This window comes from Mandrillus leucophaeus, unplaced genomic scaffold (genome assembly GCF_000951045.1).
Source record: "Mandrillus leucophaeus isolate KB7577 unplaced genomic scaffold, Mleu.le_1.0 Scaffold190, whole genome shotgun sequence".
Lineage (NCBI taxonomy): Eukaryota > Metazoa > Chordata > Mammalia > Primates > Cercopithecidae > Mandrillus > Mandrillus leucophaeus.
In genome coordinates this window covers 1,784,705-1,807,774 of record NW_012101921.1, presented here as the reverse complement: position 1 = coordinate 1,807,774, position 23,070 = coordinate 1,784,705, and the positions used below count along the sequence as shown (strand labels likewise).

The following is a 23,070-nucleotide window of genomic DNA, read 5'->3' as shown; positions in this document are numbered from 1 at the left end:
ATGAAGGTGGTATATCCATACAATGGAACGTTATTTGGCCATAATACACGCTATGTATGAAGTACTCAACGCGGATAAACCTTGAAAACATTAAGTGAAAGAAGCTAATCACAAAACATGTTATATGATTCATTCCATTTACAGAAAATGCCCAGAACAGACAACCTACAAAAACAGAAAGTGGGTCAGTTGCCTAGAGCAAGGGGGAGGTGGGTGGGGTAATGGGTAATGACTATTAATGGGTACAGGATTTCTTTCTGGGTTAAAAATTGTTCTGAAATTAGACTGTGAGGACAGCTGCACAATCCTGTGAACTTACTGAATTATATATCTTAAATCAGTGAATTTTATAGTATATGATTTTTTCTTTCTTTTTTGGGGGGGTATGTGAATTATATCTCAACAAAGCTGTTAAAAAGAATCCTTTCTATGTGAGCATTAACTTCTGCTTTCTGTTTTGAGACAGTGCCCAGGCTGGAGTGCAATGGTGTGATCTTAGTTCACTGCAACCTCTGCCTCCTGGGATCAAGCAATCCTCCTGCCTCAGCCTCCCGAGTAGCAGGGACTACAGATGCACACACCACCACGCCTGGTTAATTAAAAAAATTTTTTTGTAGAGACAGGGTTTTGCCATGTTGCCCAGGCTGGTTTCAAACTCCTAGGCTCAAGCAATCCACCTGCCTTGGCCTCCTCCCAAAGTGCTGGGTTTACAGGCATGAGCCGCCGTGCCCAGGAGCATTAATGTGTTAAGGAAGTAGTATGTCCACTTAAGGTTACAGGTTTAATTTTTTTCTCTTAAAATTACATTAATAATACATTATTTTAAAATGATAATTGTACTTATTTGACGCTTTATTCACACTGTGCTTACTCTTTGGTTACATGAAGTAGAAGATATCTAGATCTGGACATGAAGACATCATTACATTTTTTTTACTAGTCACTTTTTTTTGATCATGCACAACTTGGACATGTGTTGCATTCTACTAGAAAAATCTCCTTGGCTGGGTATGGTGACTCATGCCTGTAATCCCACTACTTTGGGAGGCCCAGGCAAGGTGATCACTTGAGGCCAGGAGTTCGAGACCAGCCTGGCCAACATGGCGAAACCCTGTCTCTACTAAAAATATAAAAATTAGCTGGGTATGGTGGTGGGCACCTGTAATCCCAGCTACTTAGGAGGCTGAGGCTAGAGAATCACTTGAGCCTGGGAGGCAGAGGTTACAGTGAGCTGAGATCACGCCATTGCACTCCAGGCTGGGAGAAAGAGGGAAACTGTCTCTAAATAAATAAATAAAAATAAAAATAAATACATAAAATAAAATAAAAATTTCCTAACCCTAGGTGTGAGTTTTTTCAGGCTTAGGGTCAGTGATAATAATAGAATGGCTACATTAAGGTTTTTCCACTTCAGACAATACAGTCAGGTATTCACAGATCCAAGGCAAAAATAAAAACAAACGAGAAAGTTTCCCAAGGACCAACAGAACCTAACCAGATGTGAAACCAAAGACAGGAGTTACATACAGAATGAACACTGACAACTACATCTCCCCTAGATTCTAATCAGTCTCCAAATGGACTGCCAGCACTTCCAATTTAGTTATCGCATCACTCTCAGTTATAAAGTGTTTTCTACTTACAACTCCAAGAGAAACCAATTGGCTTAACTTTAGTTTAAGTCACTAAAATTGAGTGACTTTCCATTTTAAGCTTGTCAATGATGACTTCACAGCTATGTAAATGTTCGAAAGTAATTCCAGTGAGTTTTTCAGAACAATTTTCCCTTACAAATTGGGGCTGTGTATGTACATTTGTAAACACAGTGTTTTCTTCAACCAAGCAGTTTATCTTCATGATTCAAACCCCGCTAGCCTTACAATCGCCCATTTAGTGTTTGACTCCCTTGTATACATAGCATGCTTTAAAAATGTCAATCGGTGATTTAATTGTCAAAGATAAACCTTCCTAACAATATTTCTAAGAAATGCTATAAATATCTCAAAGAGTATTGTTGGATTAGAGGAAAGGACAGGCTTTGGAACCATGCAGCACCTGAGCTCAATCACAAGTAACAGCACTCTATGGGTCTTGGTTTCCTGTCTGTGAAATCATGATATTAATAAACACTTTGTTACATTCTTGTGAAGATTAGGAGTAACAGATAAAAAGAATTTGGCGGCTGGGCACGGTGGCTCATGCCTGTAATCCTAGCACTTTGGGAGGCCGAGGCGGGTGGATCACGAGGTCAGATTGAGACCATCCTGGCTAATACAGTGAAACTTTAGTAGAGAGTAACACGTCTCTACTAAAAATACAAAAAAAAAAAAAAAAATTAGCCGGATGTGGTGGCGGGTGCCTGTAGTCCCAGCTACTTTGGAGGCTGAGGCAGGAGAATGGTGTGAACCTGGGAGGCGGAGCTTGCAATGAGCCGAGATTGCGTCACTGCACTCCAGCTTGGGTGACAGAGTGAGACTCCATCTCAAAAAAAAGATTTTAGCACAAAGTCATCAGACACTGAATAAATGATACCTCTTACTTTTATTATTTCAAGGACTTTAGCATGTGTGATAAAATAAAGATTTGAAGTGAATTTCTTTGTGGTTTTCTGAAAACTAGATCAGCACTACACCTTAGATGGTTTCCTACGTGCTTAACAACAATTTTTTTTGGTTGAAGAAAATAATTTCCTCCAAATCCTACAGTGACCTGTCATGTGTCTTTCTCAAAGACAATGGACCAAATTCGGTCCAAATGGACAACTGTCCAAGTCTAAGTGCTTTTAAACCTCATAATGATCTATTACTAATGTGTTTTGGGGAAGATCTGAGCTAGCCTTCTACATTTGCAAAGTATCACCAATTGCTCTCTCCAGCAGTCTAGTTCTAAAATTCAATGATTTCACTCAATAGCATCTCTAGTTGCACATTCATAATTCAATTATCTTTAAAGACCTGTTTTTCCATTATACTGAAAGATTCTGCAGCACTATATGTAAGAAGAAATTGGAATGTTTTCACATTTCAGGTTTTAATTTGTATCTAACAGCCAGAAGGAAAAATTGCTACCAAAAAAAATCCCCTCTAAATGACTAAATTTAGTTTTAGAATTAAATGAATTAGTTGGTTTAAAGTATTTAAGTCTTATATATAAACAAAAATATTTACATAAGTATGTTCACAATAGTCTCACCCCATTAAAAATCAGCATTCCACATTTTTTAATGAGTTTAATTTTGGGAAAATTGACTTCATGTTTTTCTTTGCCTCCTTAAAAATGTGAGGAGGACTACTTACTAGCAGAGGCAATAAAGATGAGTCAATTAAAGATACATAAATCATCAACATGTTAACCTTAGAAAGGTACTACGCAAGGTCTGCAAGACAGGTCTTAAATTATTTTAGAAAATGTATCTTTATTATATATCTACATAGCATTTAAAATAAGACACAGGATGGCAAAAGGTATAGCAGAAACAACTTATAAATGCTCAATTGTGTTACACTAGCTTCAAATCCTTCCCCTGCATAAAAGAAAATGAGGAGAGAAATTTTCTGATTCTTCTAATTTCACAAAGCAAAGTCAAATCTGCTAACTCCTTTTCAATGAAGCCCATAATGACCCCTCTATCATTTTGCAACTGCACTCCTTCTTAATCTCCCAACATTTTCCCTATCCTCACATGGTTCTTAACATTTTCTAATATAATTCGTTATGATGTTTATTATTTTTACGTTTTATATTTTGTAGAGATGGGGTCTCATTCAGGCTGGTCTGAAACTCCTGGCCTCAAGCAATCTTCCTGCCTCAGCCTCCCAAAGCACTGGAATTACTGGCGTGGGCTACTACAACTGGCCTTCGTTTTTTTTATTTTTATTTTTTTGAGATGGAGCCTTGCTCTGTTGCCCAGGCTGGAGTGCAGTGGCGCAATCTCGGCTCACTGCAACCTCTGTCTCCCAGGTTCAACTGATTCTCCTGCCTCAGCCTCCCAAGTAGCTGGGATTACAGGTGTGCGCCACCACACCCGGCTAATTTTTGTATTTTTAGTAGAGATGGGGTTTTGCCACATTGGCCAGGCTGGTTTCGAACTCCTGACCTCAGGTGATCTGCCTACCTTGGCCTCCCAAAGTGCTGGGATTACAAGTATGAGCCACCGTGCCTGGCTGCATCAGGCCTTATTTTTTATTTTCTGTCCCATACACACTAAAATGTGGGCTTCACAGGGCAGGAATTTTTGTTTTGTTTTCTGATGTATTCTGAATACATACAATAGCATGTAGCAATAGGCAGGTGCCCAATAAATAACTGAATTGTATGAATATACATAACAGATAAGAACAACAAGTATATTAGTGTGCCACTTAAGAGATTAATTCTCCAGATCAGATCGAGGACATTCCTGATTAAGCATTTAAACATCCCACCACTTCAGGTTACTCAGCTCACTTAAAGACCCTACCTGCCTGAGTGCGTTCCTATGGCCACCACTGTGCCACTTGGATGAAAATCTGCACAGTGTCCTGGTTCCTAGAAAAGAGACAGACAGCTGTTGGGGAGTACATGAGAAAGTCTCCCTAGATCTATGGGGATAGTGGCAAAAACATCTGAAAATAATCTGTTTCATATAAACATAAAATTTCCATCAACTTTGTAGCTAATGAGAAATAACACGCGGCTATGAGAGGAAAAAGAATTTCAGAGCATGAAGGGGATATGCTGGCAGAGTGGTGAGGGAAAGGGACAACCAGCTTGTGGCTAGGGAGTGGAACAATAATAAGGATAACAACAACAAACACTGGTACAGTTCTTTAGCATCCACAAAGAACCTGTATCCACCTTTTGGGCTAGAGAAGGTGGATGTCTGGGTTGGGTAGAGAGAAAATACAGTAAGAGACCACTCAGAAAGAAGACAGTACAGCCTGTTAGTGAGTAGCACTTACTGAATCCAACTGCAACGCCACCCGAGGCACAAATATTTCCACAATAATTAATGCTATATAGATATGTGAAATCTTTATGATTTTACCACTGAAGCTGATGGACAAATTGAGCTTTTACGCTGCTAACTTCTTTTTATTTATTTTTTATTTTTTGAGACGGAGTCTTGCTCTGTTGGCCAGGCTGGAGTGCAGTGGTGTGATCTTGGCTCACTGCAAGCTCCACCTCCCAGGTTCACGCCATTCTCCTGCCTCAGCCTCCCAAGTAGCTGGGACTACAGGCGCCCGCCACCACGCCCGGCTAATTTTTTGTATTTTTAGTAGAGACGGGGTTTCACTGTGTTAGGCAGGATGGTCTCGATCTCCTGACCTCGTGATCCGCCCGCCTTGGCCTCCCAAAGTGCTAGGATTACAGGCGTGAGCCACCATGCCCGGCCTAACTTACTTCTTTAAAATCGGTTCATGTTCACACTTTAAGACTAAACACTACCCTCTTATCTCCACCCTCTTTTACTAAATCATATGTTTACATTGGTTTGAATCAACACTTAGTCCTTTTTACTTTGCTGCTCTCAACTTTCAGTGTGAGGAGTTTCTGTGGGGAGGTTAATAATCACATCTTGCTTCACTTACATCTACCAGCCTGGTCCATTCCAGCCTGTGTTCCATTGAGTTCCACAGGCACACCTGCCTGTCCTGAGCACATGTCAAGAGCAAATCTTTGAAGGGATGTGTAGCAAGACCCCAAAGCTCATCTGTATGACCCTGAAAATGAAAGACACTCATTGCTATAAAAACCAAAGAACATAATAAAAAATATTCAGTTAATGGTTAATATCACACAGCTTACCTGTACTTCTATTTGGAAGCCATCATTAAATGTTCCCCGTAAAATAAAGTTGCGTGATGTGCCTACTAAAAATTGATCTGCCTTTCCTTCTGCTACAGCTCTGATTGTGCCATACTGATCAGGAACCTAGAAAAAAAAGTGTAAAGTCACCATATACATACTAACATGCATTAATTACTCCTCGAAGCCTGCATTTATAGCTGTAAGCAATTATGAGGTAATTATGACAAAAGCCCAAATTTGAACATGGTAATCTTGTACTACTAATAATTTATTTGTCCAGACAATTACATTTTATTATACTGAAGTTATAATAATTATCAACACTCTTTGCTTCAATTAATTTTAAACATGTATTTTACATGATTTTAGGAGTTAAGGGTTAAGAATAGGGAAAAAAGGCTGGGCGTGGTGGCTCACACCTATAATCCCAGCACATTTGGAGGCCAAGGCAGGTGGATCATCTGAGGTCAGGAGTTTGGGACCAGTCTGGCCAACATGGTGAAACCCCATTTCTACTAAAAATACAAAAATTAGCCAAGTGTGGTGGCAGGCGCCTATAATCCCAGCTACTCAGGAGGCTGAGGCAGGAGAATTGCTTGAACCCGGAGGCAGAGGTTACAGTTAGCCAACATTGGGCCGCTGTATTCCAGCCTGGGCGACAGAGCAAGACTCTGTCGCAGGAAAAAAAAAAAAAAAAAAGAAAAATGAAGTAAGTTCTATTAGATCACATGAAGAATGTGGTTGGGTTTTGTTACTTATTAGTTATATTAGTTACATTACTTTGGGTAAGTTACTTAGCCTAAGAAACATTTTCTGTAATATGAGGATAATAATACATGCCCTACCTACTCTTGATTGTTGTAAGGATCAAAATATAAAAATATTCTCACCGCAAAAAAATGACAAATGCATGAGGCAACAGATATAATAACTACCCTGACTGGATTACTATACAGCATATCTGTATCAAAACATCAGATTGTATCCCATAAATATGTTCAATTACAATGTGTCAATTAAAAAAATGTAATGTGGAATTTCTTTGTAAATTAAAAAACAATATATTGTAAAGTATTATAATAATAGGACTCCTTGGGAGAGCAGTTTCGTTTAATGCAATACATGGAATAATCTCAGTGAACGCTGTGTTAATACATTTAATAATAATCTCAAAGAATGATTCTGAAATAATGAAATTATAAATCCCACTTTACAAAGTGGGATCTAAAATTACTCCTATAAATACAAATAACTGAATTCTAAGAGTAATTCAAATTTATGTTAGAAATGGGAAAGGAAGGAGTGAACTAGACTGTATAGCTTTTAATAACAAAGGATATGAGTTATCTGTGAAGAAAATAGTGATGCAAGTTGCATTTTCAGTATGAACTGAAGGTTGTGATTAAGCAACTCTTTACTATCCATCTTCTTGGAAATAAAATCCAAGAGCAGTACTATCAGAATCCTCTTTTTAAGAGGATTTTCCAGAAGATTTTCTCTGGAAAGAATGTTACATGTAGAAAAAAAAAACACTAAGCATAAATCCAAAATATAAGTCACCAAAAAAGAGAAGAAAAATTAAACTTTGTGACATTTGCTCTGGTTTTAACAGGCAAATTATTCTGCCTAATCTTTAAAAATATTCTTTCAAATTATTTTGTTTAATGGTCTTTAGTTTTTTTTGAAAAAAGTTATCTTAAAGGCAACAGCAAACTCCTTTCTTGAGGGAAGGAAACGAAATTATAAGAATTTAATAAGTTTGCCAGAAAAGTGTAGTTATCTTAATGTGGGATAAAATACCTGAGTTTAGAGTATTTAATATTTTTATATTCCGTTTCCATCCTTACCTCTATTTCTCTTTCAGGATTCAGATCGTGATCCCACAGAATTATTTTTCTGTCTTTCCCTCCTCCAGTTAATAACATCCCATTTCTCATCTGACAAAGTGTGAACACACTGCCATCATGAGCTTTGATTTGTTTGCTGATTTGATATACACCTAATATGAGGGAAAAATAAAAACACTAGTGATAATACTTTTCACCAGATTTTAGTGTCTATTTGGAAGAAAACTTCAGTAGAACTAGAGTTAACAATCAGAATGTTCATATGACTCAATCAAAAACCTACTTTCAGCAAGCCTGTGCAAAGCAGGTAGTAAAGCTTAAGGCATAATATAATCTTCTGCATTTATGTCAATATTTATTTACTCTGAAAATATTTCAAAATATTTTCCTCCAAAAAACCAAAGCTAAAGTAGTGATAATTCCACAGACAAAAGGGGATATAGCATAGGTTTCCGAACTTTACTATCTCTCATAATCATCTTGTATGGTAGACAGAGTAGGTATTACTCTTCTGATTTTAGAGCTCAAGACATAAGAGGTACAGGAGCAGCTTAGGGGATACCACATAGTTAGCTAATAACAAAGCTGTGACTAGAGTCAAGTCTCCCACCGTGATGTTCCTTTAACTTTGCAAAAACATCTTTGTTTCCTTCTGAGGTAACAGTCACAATGTTTAACATTGTACAACCATTGTTAACACAGAGGCCTTCTGCTGTGCCAAGGAATACTCCCCTTTATTGCTGAGATACAGGAGCACTATGGAAGTTATTGGGACAAAGGTAGGCAGTGGATACCTGTAGCAGTGGCTTTTGACCTACTAGCAGAGAATAATTTCAGTATTTTAAAAATTAATTCAGCTGTACCAATGTGATGGCTAAATGACAGCCCAGTTTTCTTGTATACCCATAGCACACTTTGTTAAGTACCCAGGGAGTGACCAATGGGGTACATATAAGGTATTTTAGGCAAAACACATGTGGTTTTTAAATTATATTTTGCCCCCTTTTAAGGGTGAGGATAAGATGATAGTACTCATACCTTTTTCTTTGGTATTCATAAATGCCTTCCTCAGAGAAGCTCTTTAGCTAGATAGGCTAGCAGAGCAAGAGTGAAGCTTTTTGGAAGATGATGTCCGACAGAATTAGTTACCAGGTTCAAAATGGGAAGTTACAGCCTTATTGAAATATGGCTAAATTAAGTCAATAAATAGCCCTTAGTCCTCTTGAAAAAATTCAGGTTTAACAACTATTCGTTTTTTAAAACTGTTCCTCAACTGATGAATGGATTTTAAAAACATAGTATATCTATATTTAGATATAGATATACTATACAATGTGGTATCACTCAGCCATAAAAAGGAATGAGGTATTGATACATGCTACTACCACATGGATGAACCTTAAAAACATAATGAGAAGTGAAGGCTGGGCGCCGTGGCTCACACCTGTAATCTCAACACTCAGGGAGGTTGAGCGGGGTGGATCACCTGAGGTCAGGGGTTTGAAACCAACCTGGCCAACACAGCAAAATCCCATCTGTACTAAAAATACAAAATTAGCCAGGCATGATGGCACATGCCTATAACTCCAGTTACTTGGGAGGCTGAGGCAGGAGAATCGCTTGAACCTGGGAGGCTGAGGTTCAGTGAGCCGAAATTGCACCACTGCACTTCAGCCTGGGCAACAAGAGTGAAACTCCGTCTCAAAAAACAAACAAACCAACCAACCAAACCAAAACAAAAACAACTAAGTGAAAGAAGCAAGTCATAAAAGACCACACATTGTATGACTCCATTTATATGAAATGTCCCGAACAAGTAAATCTAGAGAGACCTAAAGGAGATTGGTGGTTACCTAGGGGCTGAGGGGAGGGAGAAATGGAAAGTGACTACTAACGGGTACAGGTTTTTTTTGGGGGGTGAGGAAAATGTCCTTAGGTTAGATAGTGGTAATGGCTGTACAACCTTGTAAATATACTAAAAACCACTGAACTTTAAAGGGATACTTCAATAGAGTAGATTTCATGGTATGTGAATTATATCTCAAAGCTGTTACTGACACTGTTCTTTTTTTACTATTTGAGCTGCTATTATATTTAACAAATTAACTAAAATTTCTAAGGCTTTGGTATCCTAAAAAAAATTCTCTCAGTGTGAGTATGCTAGTGGTACAAATACTTAATAGATGGGTATATACGGCAGGGAGACAGGAAAGGGCCTGCTTGATTTGGAGGACAGCTTGCCTAATTCAGCAGAGGTGGAAGTAGAACTCCAACAAATGTGCTGTTCAGGTCAACTGTCTCCACTTACACCAACATTTCTCATCTAAAAATACCTTAAAATTGAACAACACAATTGTGTTCAGTGGGATAGGCAGACAAGTATCTATCTCTGTTCTGATGTGACCATGAGAGTGAGGACACCTGAGAGATGTGAATTTTCTGAGAGTACTACTGGCTTTATTTGGACATTAAAAATAGAGAAAAGCAAATTTTAGGCTTATTTCCCTATGCATGGTCAAACTAACAACAGTAGCCTGAAGGCATCATATAAGAAAACACAAAAAGCAGAGGTGTGGGAGTTTCATAGTTCTCCATTAAAATGTAAGAAAATAAAGTTTTTCTATTCTTAAGTCCACTGTCCATATTTCGAAACATGACAAAAACCTTGTTAAACACTTAAAATCCTCCCAGAATGATGGAAAACTAGAAAATAAAAAATAAATATGAAGAAAAAAATGCTTCATCAGAAATAAAAATACTCTATATAGTGATCAAGTCAGTGAGTCCTTCTCACTCCAGGAAAGTTATTTCCTGAGGTGGACCTAGTATCAATTTAGCTTAAAAAATTCAGTGATTCCAATTTAAACAAATGATCAGTTTCCTTTATATAATATTTACCTATAAAACAAATTTATAGCCAAAGATATCTTTCTTATGGGCCTGTATTTCTGATATTCCAGTTGCCAAATAATGTTTGAAATCCCTGCCAAGCAAAATAATTACCCTTGAATTTAAAAAACCTACTCTGCCTTCAGGCTTACTCATATGGTCAAGTCTATCCAAACTTAATCACAAATCTCGCCCTTCTCATCTCTAACAGAAACAAAGCTTCCATAAAAAGCTTCCATAAAAGTTTACACTGCCTGCCAAATAAAGACGTTTGGAAGGCTTTCTGTGCCTGTTTAAAGAATCAAATATTAGGGAGACTTTGAAATTTATGTTGTATTCTTAGCAACTGGGCCAATTTGATTATTTGGAGAACACATAAAATGGCAGTGTTTCTTAGCTCCTTTGCAAGACTTAAGAATAGTGAACATTTTAATGGTTCTGTAGATACTCTCAACTTCCACTTACCCACTTAAAAGATTACAAATTATTTTGCATAAGAACAATTTCAGTCTATTTCATATGTGTAAGAAACAAATAATAAAGACCTCATATCTACTTAAGAAATAGAAAATACTAATTACTTGAAGATTCCCATTAATTTATTAGGAATAAATGGTTTGGAAACAAGAAAAAAAATATAACAGCACTTTTAAGACATAAAATACAGTTTTGGTTTGTCTCCTATTTACAAAAGTAAAAGGATTAGTTGTGAAATTACACTTCTGCCATTCAAAAATGTCCTTTAATCAGACATGATGTCACAGTACACTCAAATTTTGGTTGGTAAGACTGCCACAGGTGCAGAAATGTCATAGTTGGGAATATGTAAATTGGACCTACTGAAATCTGGGAGCAAGAATTAAAAAATGGAAACTCTGGGCACTTATTCTGGTCTGGACTTCCATTTATTTCACTGCGCTCACCAAATCCTTCCCAGCCAACTGAAAACCTCAAATTCTTAGCAACTTAATCCATAATAGGGTTAAGTCATGTGGCAAAGTACAAGACAGGCCATTTCATGTGCCCAGCAATTTACAAGATTGGATTTCCTGTTTCCTGTTTGTGCATATGTAGAGAGGCTAAGCCACAAATTTTTCAAAGACCAAAATAAAAACCTCTGAACCTCTTCTTCCTGTCCCCAACCTGAACACAAACATTAACACTAACAAAAGGGTGTATTTATACCCAAATTCTGCTCAGTGTTGGAGATTCGTGAACAATTTAAAAGTCACTGTTTTAATATACTATGCTGTTCCTGGCATTTCTGATACTAAGCAAATGTGCCCAGGAAAGAAAAATGAGAAAAAAAGAAGAGAAATAAACAGGAAAAGTAGTTAATATATTGTCGTTGTAACTCTCTTTTTTAAAAACCCTCAACCCACTGCCATTCTTCTCGTATGTAAATTTTGAATCTAAACTGAACGAAAGAGGCTAAGAATATATAGCCAATGATTGAGATCAGGGTCAACGGTAATACAATTTAAGGCTTATTGTTTTAAACTTCTTAATATGTCTAATTCAATTCAACAGCTGAGCTTAGAAATTCAGGTGAATGGATTTGAAAAACATTTAATTCAAACATTAATTTAGTAACAGATGGTCCCTGACTTATGTTGGTTCAATTTATTATTTTTTGACGTTATGACAGATTTATCAGGATATAATGCCATCCAGAAGTCAAGGAGCATTTGAATATATGTCCTAAAAAATACAGTACAAAACTCTGTGCAGTCATAAGAAAATAGTAACATGAAATTTAAAATCCACGTTTTGGTGAAAATAGTGCTTTCATCAAGACTATTCAACTTTTGCTCCTACACTGACACCCAAAGTTAAGATGAAAGTTATTTCCTTAATGTTTGACAAATAGTTTTCAAACAGCTAGTTTATGAGTTTATTCCTTTTTTCTCCCCTCTCCTTTTATTTTATCACATGGCCATGCATTCTGCCCTAACAGATAACCCAGAACCAGCTCAAGGGAGAGTGAGCCTCTATACTTTTTAAACTAACATATATCATTTCTTTCTAATTATTAATTTCCTAAAGGGAATGGTTCAGTGTAGTCAAATGTGGATTATATAAGCTCAATAAATAACTGGATAAATAATTTCATTAAAAAAGATTATGAAGAAGGTGAAAACAAAAGGTATGTTTGTGACTTGCTCATATTGTTACACTGCAGCTCTTTCTCTCCTGGTCTAATAGATGGGACTGAAAGAGCACTATGTGAGAATTTTAAGAAGTGAGTTTAATATAAGAATACTGTACCTTTAGGTCCTTTCCCAGGTGTGGGCTCTACAGTAGTTTTGCTCCATATAAGCATGACTCCACCTGAGTCTCCAGTAAGAACATCTCCATTCCCCAAGAATGCTAAACACTGCACAAATTTTGGCTTTTCATATTTCTACAAGGAAACAATGAAAATTTTCAATTTTCTTTTTGCCATGACGACTTGATGCTTACTCAACAACTTAAAAAATTAAAGATTTATATACTTAATGACATTAAAACAATCTGATCCTTACCCCAAAAATTCCCTGTTTTCTTGTTAGTGAATTGCCACTCCAGGTCCAGAAGAAAATATGAGATTTACCGCACGTAATTATGGTATTTGCATCTGTTGGGTGAAACTCCACAGCCAAAACAACTTCATTTGTTGTCTATGAAAAGGGAAATAAAACTTTAGATGAATGTATATCCTTATCTTCTTCAAGTATCAATTCAATTACTGCTACTGACAACAATAGGGAAAGATTTTGAGAAAATGCCTCTTCTTCCAAGATAATTTTCCTGAAAAATTTTGATAATGTATTTTTGGGATGATTTAAATTTGATGTCCTTGTATTATTATATCACCTTTTGTGCTACTTATAAAAACTCCGCATTAGAAAGACATTTATATATATATCTTTAACTTTTTGCACATGCCAGAAAAGTACATTTAAAACTATCAAATCTAAGAGCAATGTACATTCTTCCTTAAAGACACTGCTATTTGTATTAAAAGAAAAAAAAAAGAAACTGTCTTATCTTTCTTTGTACTATTATCACGGAGCGTTTATTCATGCAATTTTTTTTTTTGAGATGTAGTCTTGCTCTGTCACCCAGGGTAGAGTGCGATGGAGTGATCTCGGCTCACGACAACCTCTGCCTCCAGGGTTCAAGGGATTCTCCTGCCTTAGCCTCCCCAGTAGCTGGGACCACAGGCACCTGCCACCATGCCCAGCTAATTTCTGTATTTTCAGTAGAGACATGGTTTCACCATGTTGGCTAGGCTGGGCTCAAACTCCTGACCTCAAGTCATCCGCCCACCTCAGCCTCCCAAAGTGCTAGAGACTAGGACTAATTTAGAGATAGGTCCTTCAGGCTGAACTCTTAAAAAGTAGATTTAGAATGGTCACTACTGATTCCTACGGAAATGAAAACAAAAACATTCCCAGAGAGCTTTTATGCTCTTTTCCCTCAAAAAATCTAGCAAAGACAGGTTTTAGGTTTAAAAGATTTATGGTGGACTAGGAAGAACACAAGCATGAGACTCAAGAAGAAATTACTAGTTTTTTCATTAAAATGATTTCAATTGAGGATATTATTCTAAAACATTGTATTTCTATAATTTCAGTAAATCATAATTCTTACTAAATTGATATTTTATAGTAAAATCATCTACTCAAACTTAACAGTGAGGTGATACCTACCTACATGCCTGTAAAGCTACTTATTAGCTAGTGTTTATTTACAGAGTGATCATTAATGTCCACTTTTTAACTTAGCAAAGAACTTTAAGTGTATGGAAGCATTTCCTCTTGGCAAAACAACATGGGCCAGGCGTGGTGGCTCACGCCTGTAATCCCAGCATTTTGGGAGGCTGAGGCGGGTTGATCACGAGGTCAGGAGTTCAAGATCAGCCTGGCCAAGATGGTGAAACCCCATCTCTACTAAAAATACAAAAAAGTAGCTGGGCGTGGTGGTGGGCACCTGTAATCCCAGCTACTTGGGAGGCTGAGGCAGAGAATTGCTTGAACCTGGGAGGTGAAGGCTGCAGTAAGCCGAGATTGCGCCACTGCACTCCAGCCTGGGTGACAGAGTGAAACTCCATCTCAAAACAAAACAAAACCAAACCATGATAAAGATGATAGTCTTATGAACTGAGTTAAAAATAATATATTTTAGGTTATACCAATAAAATGACACTTGAAAGGGTTGTTTTCAATTCTTTTTTTCCCCCACAGTTCTAATATTTCCATGAGTTTTACATTTCTGTTACTTAACATTTGGGCTTAGGGGCCTTTGCATAAGCACATAAATAAAATTCAACTAATAAAATCTAATCTAGGCCAGGTGTTGTGGCTTATGCCTGTAATCCCAATGCTTTGGGTGGCCAAGGTTGGAGGATTGCTGAGCCCAGGAGTTAGAGATCAGCCTGTGCAACATAGTGAGACCTGTCTCTACAAAAAGTAAATTAGCCGGCGTGGTGGTGTGCCCTGTAGTCTTAGCTACTTGGGAGGCTGAGGCTGGAGGATCATTTGAGCCCTGGAGTTTGAGGTTGCAGTGAGCTTTGATTAAGCCACTGCACTCCAGCCTGGGTGAAGCGTGAGACCCTGACCAAAAAAGGAAAAAAAAAGATGAAGATAAAGTACAGCATATCTTGCTTGTTATACAATTTTCCAGTGATTGAGTAGTATGGAACTATATATATATTTAGCAAGTCTAAGTAAGGTTTAAAGATTAACTGAACAGTCTTTAGTTCTCACTCAGACAAATCAAAACTACTTGACAGTTAAATAAAACAGATTTTTCTGAATGCTGTGAGGTAGGGGTCAAGGCTAATTTTTTTTCACATGAGTATCCAATTAATCCACCACCATTCACTGAAAACATTATTCTTTGCCCACTGCATTGCCACCTTTGGCATTAGTCAAGCAACTGATTTGTGTAACCTGTTTCTATATTCTCTTCCATTGATCTACGTTTGAACCACAATATCTTATAATAAGTCTTCATATTTCATATTTTATGTACTTTAACCTTATTCTTTTTTTGTTTTTTTTTGAGACAGAGTCTGGCTCTGTCACCCAGGCTGGAGTGCAGTGGCGCGATCTCGGCTCACTACAAGCTCTGCCTCCCGGGTTCATGTCATTCTCCTGCCTCAGCCTCCCGAGTAACTGGGACTACAGGCGCCTGCCACCACACCTGGCTAATTTTTTGTATTTTTAGTAGAGACGGGGTTTCACCGTGTTAGCCAGGATGGTCTCGATCTCCTGACCTCGTGATCCACCGCCTCAGCCTCCTGGGATTACAGGTGTGAGCCACTGCGCCTGGCCAACCTTATTCTCTTTATTCACAATTGTCTTGACTATTCCCTATTCCTTCCCCTTCATATTTCCACATATATTCAGTTTGTCAACTCCTATGAAAGCTGAGTTTTGACTATGCTGAATGTATAGCTCAATATGCAAAACTGACATCTTTATTGTCTCCTATCCATGATTATGTAATATCCCTCCTCTTTAATTTCTGTCAGTAAGGTTTTTAAGTTGCCTTACTTTTATTTTTATTTTGAAAATTAAAAAAAAAAAATTTTGAGACAGGGTCTCGCTCTGTTGCCCAGGCTGGAGTGCAGTGGCACAATCTCAGCTCACTGCAGCCTCAATCTCCTGGTCTCAGTTGATCCTTCCACCTCAGCCTCCCAAATAGCTGGAACTACAAGTGTGCACCACCATGCGCTGATTTTTTTTTTTTTTTTTTTGGTAGAGACAAGGTCTCATTATGTTTGCCCAGGCTGATCTCAAACTCCTGGGCTCAAGCGATCCTCTGGCCTTGGCCTCCCAAAGTGCTCGGATTATAGGTGTGAGCCACAGCACCTAGGTCCTTACTGAATTTTAATATTAATTTTTTATTGTTTTTCATGAGAGGTCCCGCAAGCTCGGGTCATCTGGGCTGCCCTCGCCTTACTGAATTTTAAACTCACATAAATTAAAAAGTTATACATCCACTCCTCAAATCCTTGTGACTTAAGCAATGATGGAGCTCATCTACAGCAGAACAGGTCTATTTACAGTAGAATAAGGTCAAAACAGGGAGAAGAGGGGAAGACAGTCAACCCGTAATCCAGCCCCTGAATCAAGGCATTTCTGAGTCAAAATCTCCCTCTGACCTTTACTAGAGGCTTTCTCTTCCTCCCTAAACAGGAGTCAATACAACCTCTGTTTTGATTAAGTTAACTTTATTTTTATTATTTTTTGAGACGAAGTCTTGCTCTGTCACACAGACCGGAGTGCAATGGCGCAATCTTGGCTCACTGCAACCTCCACCTCCAGGATTCAAGCAATTCTCTTGCCTCAGTCTCCAGGGTAGCTGGGGTTACAAGCACCCACCACCACATCTGGCTAATTTTTTTTTTTTTGTATTTTTAATACAGATGGGGTTTCACCATGTTGGCCAAGCTGGTCTTGAACTCCTGACCTCTAATGATCTACCCACTTTGGTCTCTCAAAGTGCTGAGATTACAGGTGTGAGCAACCATCCCTGGCCAGATTAAGTTAATTTCAATTGTTTTGCAGTCGCTTGTACTAGGAAGTGTTATAATGCAGATATTTGGGACACGGTGTTTAGAGAACTTCCTGACTACCTGGATGTGAGAAGCGAGGTAAAAAGGGCCACGAATGATGTCCAAGTGTCAATCACTAGGGAATGAAACTGGTGGTTGGGGGCTAGGAAAGATGATTAGGTACAGATTTGAACATATTGATTTTCATTTGTGGTAGAGGACATTCAAATAAAGATGTCTACGATGCAACTAGAAATATGAGTTAAAACTGTTAGAGATCTGGGCTGGAGATAACTGATACGGGACTCAGCAGATAGAAAATGAGGCCATGGGAGCAGCATATAGTATCAGTGGAGCATCTGGAATAAAACTCTGAAGAACACCAACATTTAAGGTCCTGGAAAGGAGATCAAGAAATGGCCAGTAGGAGGAAAACCACAAGACTTCATCTGGTAAACCTTACTACGAAGAATCAAAATTGATATATTTCATTTTCATGCAACTTCCCTATGTTTCAATGTTAAATTAGTCTGAATAACTGGAAGTCAATCTATATCTTCATTTATGTTTTTTAGTTTGAGGTTTTCTGACAACTTACATTCCTTTTAAGTACAATCAAATCTACTTCTTTCAAAATGTTAAGTTAAACATCATATAATCTTTTTGCCCAACAAGCTAAAAGCTTGAAGCTTACTCAAAACAAAACTGTTAAGAGAGAGGAGTTGGAGAGAAATGTGATGTTATTTAAGAGTATGGCAAATATTACACAGACTTTTTAAAGCCATTTTGTCACTTTGAATCTTTAAAAAAGCCTGTCAGAGGGAGAAGTCCATTTCTGGCTCATATAAACACAGCTTCAATGCATTTTACATTCTTCTCTTGCAATTTACAGCTTGATCCACACAGAGATCAACCCTTGTACTGTAAAGAGTTACAATGCAATTATAGCAATTATAAATGCTATAGAATTTTCTAAAATAATCCTACAAACATAATTAAGACCAAAAAACTTATCATAAGCCCTCCAGTTACATCAGCCATATTCCTACTGAATTTTTCCTCTAGATTTCTAAAACTTTAAAGATGGAATGAAATTACATATTTTATTAAAGAAGAAAACCAAGAAGAGTGTTCAGTCTTAATTTTGAGATCAGACATCCATCTACTCTGGCATTTCAGGACTATAGTAATGTCTGAAATATTGAAAATGCTTCAAGTTGCTTGACTATTTTATCTTGCATAACTATAGTGTTAATATCTTAAGGATTATGACAAATCACTAAATTTGTTGAATTTGGCCAGATCTGCTTTTGCGGCTTAAGAACAGATTGTTCCAATACCGATATAGTTCCAAATACCTGCAAAACAAATAATGTACTCTAAAAAATAATACTCAGTTTTTAAAAAATTTACCTTTATTTCTGCTCCTTTTGCTTTTTTCTGCCAGTCCCATACAGTAAGCATATGTTCATTGGAGTCATCAATAACACATAAATGAACACCTGAATCCTAAAGAAAAATCAATTAAAGGCATTTTAAAATTCACTGATAGGGCTGACATTCTAAGAAAGAAATACCATATTATTAAAACTGCTAATAGGAAGATAACCCAAAATCCTTTAAACTCATCACTCTTTGAAACACAATGCACTATTTACCACAATTACATTTTCCTCAAAAATATAAAGATTCTTTTAAAAAATGTTCTATTTAAATCCCCTCATCCCTCCATGTTGGTTTCCACTTGCCATCTAGTCACTCCTGTTATTCAGAGATAGTGACTAATTTTGAGGCTATCCTAGTCCCTTCTGCATCTTATGCTTCCTTCTTGCTGCCTGTATTAAGGTATTTTTCCTTGTGGTAGGTAAGAAGAAATGTACATAATTTCATAACTTTGTTCCTCACTAAATTTTGACAGTTTGACAGAATAAGCTAAAATTCATGGCTATTTTAAAGTTTGCTGATTTCAGTTTTCTGTGAGATATCTGACTTACATTAACACCAATAAACAACCTAAGTAAAATTATAATGAAATTCCTTTTTTATAATGAAATTTCCTATTTTTCTGGAACCATTCTCATTCACGTATTTTAAGTCTCCTAGTTTAAGAAAAATAACTATAGATGATATTAAATGATTTTTTAAATAGTAGCATTTGTGAAATATGCTTTACAATGTTATGGAACACAGAAACATTGTAGGGAAGAGTGAGAGGCACTGAGGAAGGGCAGAGCTTACTCTCTTCTCCTCTTTATCTTTCTCTTAGCCTAAATTGGAATATTATCTGAATTAGAAAAGATAGAGTTATGAGGCAACACAAGATGGTCTTAACACTGTAATAATGGTTATCAACAACTGGACGACAGTACCTGCTGTAGAGATTTATGGGAGAAAATAAAGTAGCAAAAGTATTTCCTTTATGACCTCTTATCTCCTTTTCTAAATGTCTTTCTCCCAATTCCTGACTTGTTAGACCCTTGACATTCAGTGCCTTCAAGCTAGCAAAGTTCCTAAATTCACTAAAATTTATCTTTCTGCTCTGAAAGTGTCCTTTCCTCCGTGTCCCACAGAACTCCCATAATCCAGAATATAGTTGCCAACGCCTAAGAACTGAAGAGATAAAAATAAGTGTTTTTATTTATCTTTGAAATTAAAAAAGTATATATCCTAAAATACAGAAGGTTACCTGTATACTTTATAATCACAATGACATACAATTCAAGAAAAAACCAGAATGTTTAAATGAGTAAGATCTTGTCTTATTTTACCCTTGGAATAAAGCCTCAACACTTAGAAAAGACTGCTAGGGAAAATTTTAAACCCATGTTGTCATCAATTCAAAACCAAGATAATTCATGACTTTAGGAAATACAAAGGTTTGATTGTTTCTGCTGCTCAAATATGACGTTAAGAAAAGCCAATATTTGCACAGAATTGGCCCAGTTTCCTGTGAATTTTTAAAATAAAATAGATCTTTTCTATGATTCAAGGTAAGGCAAAAATACATCCTATTGCTTGTCTAAAATTGTACTTTGCTTTGTATATATTCCTCTAACCACTTCCTGCTACTACACGGGAGCTCTACTTCAAGGCAGCATAATTACGAGAATAATTAAAGTAAAATATCTTGCATCCTAACTAAACCAAAGTACTTTAGCACTCAAGTTGAAATGCTAGCCATTTAGCAATAGGTAATATGTTAGCAATAGCTAGCAGCTCATTTTTCAATTCAGGATTATCGTTTTATGGACACATAAACACACAACTGAGCTTAACTTCTTTCCTGCTTTTTTGTTCAGCTTGCTTACTTCTCTAAAAATTGTCACTTACTGCTTTTGAAAAATCCAGGCATCCTACTCCACGCTCAAAAGTGCCAAGTCCAATAATCTGCAGTGTGGACAGAGTAACAGAATCCCACACTCTGACGTGGGGTTGTAGAGGCTGCAAAAACACAAGATAGCAGGGCTAACTGGACAGGTGGATGCAAATAAATACCAATGGCACACAGAACTAATGCCATTTAAAAAAGTAATAGGGATGGATAAGCTTCTACTAAAAAATTACTAGACTTAGACATGCCCCCAAATAAATCTTAAGTAGGTATTTTCTTATACTGTGAAAATAACAATAGCAGCAAATAACTTGTGTATTTACTATGTTACACATACTATTCTGACACATATTAATTCATTTAATCCTATGAGCTATAGGTACACTATTATAATTATCATTTCACAGATGAGGAAATTGGAATACAGAGATTTAAATAACTTGCCCAAAGTGATATCGCTATTAAAAGGTTGAGTCAGCCAGGCGCAGTGGCCCACCACACCTGTAATCCCAGCACTTTGGGAGGCTGAGGCGGGTGGATCACGAGGTCAGGAGATCAGGACCAACCTGGCTAACACAGTGAAACTCTGTCTCTATTAAAAATACAAAAAATTAGCCAGGCATGGTAGCGCACGCCTGTAGCCCCAGCTGCTCAGGAGGCTGAGGCAGGTGAATCGCTTGAACCTGGGAGACGGAGGTTACAGTGAGCCAAGATCGTGCCACTGCACTCCAGTCTGGGAGACAGAGTGTGACTCCATCTCAAAAAAAGAAAGAAAAAAAAAAGTGGAGTCAGGATTCTAATTCTAGGCAAATTTGCTCTGGATACTTTGCTTTTAGCATTACTAATCTTCATTCCTGAGAAAATAACACTTTTTAATCAATGTCCAATAAACTACTAAACAGCCCTTAAACAGCATTTGCAACTGGAAGGGGTCTTAGAAGTTATCCTGTAGAAACCTTCCACTCCTCTGAAGCCTGAGAACGTCATGAGTATAGTCATACATACGTTACTCAGTCACCATTAATATTCACTGTTGATCCTTAGAAATAAGGTATTTGTTATACAAACCAACTGAATAATATCAAACAGTAACTGAAACTCTAAGTCGTATCAGTTCTAGTCACATATAAAATCAAGAGTTAGCTGGGCATGGTGGCACACACCTGTAGTCCAGCTACTCACTCAAGAGGCCAAGGCTGGAGGATCCCTTGAGCCCAGGAGCTTGAGCCCAGCCTGGGCAACAAAGTGAGATTCCACCCCTATAAATAAATAAATAATTAAGTAAATAAGGATCAACAGGTCCTTCAACTAAGGGAAACTGCAGTATCTTCTGGCAGACACTGGTAAGTTATTTTATATAAAGAAAAATGTAATGAGCATATCAGTTTTCCCATTTTTATAGTAAATAGTTTAAGGGAGAACACTTATTTTTTAGAAACAAAATTTATTAGTATGACTCTGTCTTTTAAAGTGTTCTTATACACTAATGTTTTTTCCATGCTTATACTAGAAATTCCTCAGTACTTAAATTTCAAAAGAATAAAACAAATGAGTTGTGGTTAAAATTACAATAGATTCCACTCTAACAGCAATGTCTCTAGGTACAGAATGCATAACGCTATGCCACTCACCCTTCCATCTTTATCCACGCCAGCTATCTGTCCAGTTGCAATCCTAATTTTGTCAGGATGTATAGCAAGGCTAAAAAGCAGTATTAAGAATGATTTTAAACACAGGAAACATGAAACAGCAGAATACCTTTGTATAGACATTTTTCAAATAAGCAGTTTTTAATCATTAAAAGAACACATTTATCTGTTTTCTTTAGCAAATCAAACTAATATCAAATATCTGAAGATTTCTGAATTTTCAGCTGTACTTTTTATTTGTGAAGCTGCACAGATGAATGAAACATTAAGTTCAAAGAAAATATTTATTTACACCTGTGGCATGCTAATGAACTGTTTTCATTTGTTCAAGTTCCTTTTTAGTCCATGCACATAGGCATACAAATCACATGACTTTATTATAGTGAAGATGCAATATTGTGCTGTGTAATTTTAATCTATTAAAGTTACAAGCATTTTTTCCTTTTGCTACATAATCCTCATACATGCTGACTTGACAGCTCTTCCATCTTTTAGGCCATTTCTTACTTTTCAACAAAACAGCAATGAGCATCTTCACACATAGTGCCTTCAACCTTTTAATTAGTTCTTAGTGCTAAATTCTTGTAAGTCAAACTGAGGCAAGGAATTTTTAAATAGAAATGGGAAGTAGTGTAGCATATGTACCTAAATTACTCACAGTACGTATACAAGTGACTAGCAAAATTTTGAAAAAGACATCCTTATGTCCGTATCTAGACTCTTTCAACAATGGTTGAACACTGTGAACATTCTCTTGTTCTTAAATATTTGTACTTAAGAATACATGAGAGGAATATTTACATATTAATACATAAAGTGCTTCCTCATTCTTTACAGCTTAAATGGTGGCCTATAGGTAGGTACACCACAACCTCACCAGTAAGTCCCCAACTGAAAAATACTTAGGCTGTTTCTAATCTTTATCACAAACAATGCTGCAGTAAATAGTTTTGTACATACATTATTCTGCGAGTGTAAAAGGCAATATTTTAATCAACTCCAAAAGTTCAATATCTA

The 23,070-nt window shown here is 37.0% G+C and overlaps 1 protein-coding gene across 2 annotated transcripts in view; it reads right to left on the bottom strand.

The window, feature by feature from the left end:
* EML4 (echinoderm microtubule associated protein like 4) overlaps nucleotides 1-23,070 on the bottom strand; it is a 183,424-nt gene that overhangs the window by 19,616 nt on the left and 140,738 nt on the right. For both annotated transcript variants that reach the window (XM_011978187.1, XM_011978188.1), the window contains 9 exons: nucleotides 22,036-22,105; nucleotides 20,404-20,514; nucleotides 18,487-18,582; nucleotides 13,052-13,186; nucleotides 12,795-12,930; nucleotides 7,638-7,789; nucleotides 5,788-5,913; nucleotides 5,571-5,702; nucleotides 4,460-4,527 (listed from right to left, as the gene is read on the bottom strand). In XM_011978187.1, the coding sequence (XP_011833577.1) occupies nucleotides 4,460-4,527; nucleotides 5,571-5,702; nucleotides 5,788-5,913; nucleotides 7,638-7,789; nucleotides 12,795-12,930; nucleotides 13,052-13,186; nucleotides 18,487-18,582; nucleotides 20,404-20,514; nucleotides 22,036-22,105 (1,026 nt within the window). The remainder of the gene's footprint in view (nucleotides 1-4,459; nucleotides 4,528-5,570; nucleotides 5,703-5,787; nucleotides 5,914-7,637; nucleotides 7,790-12,794; nucleotides 12,931-13,051; nucleotides 13,187-18,486; nucleotides 18,583-20,403; nucleotides 20,515-22,035; nucleotides 22,106-23,070) is intronic.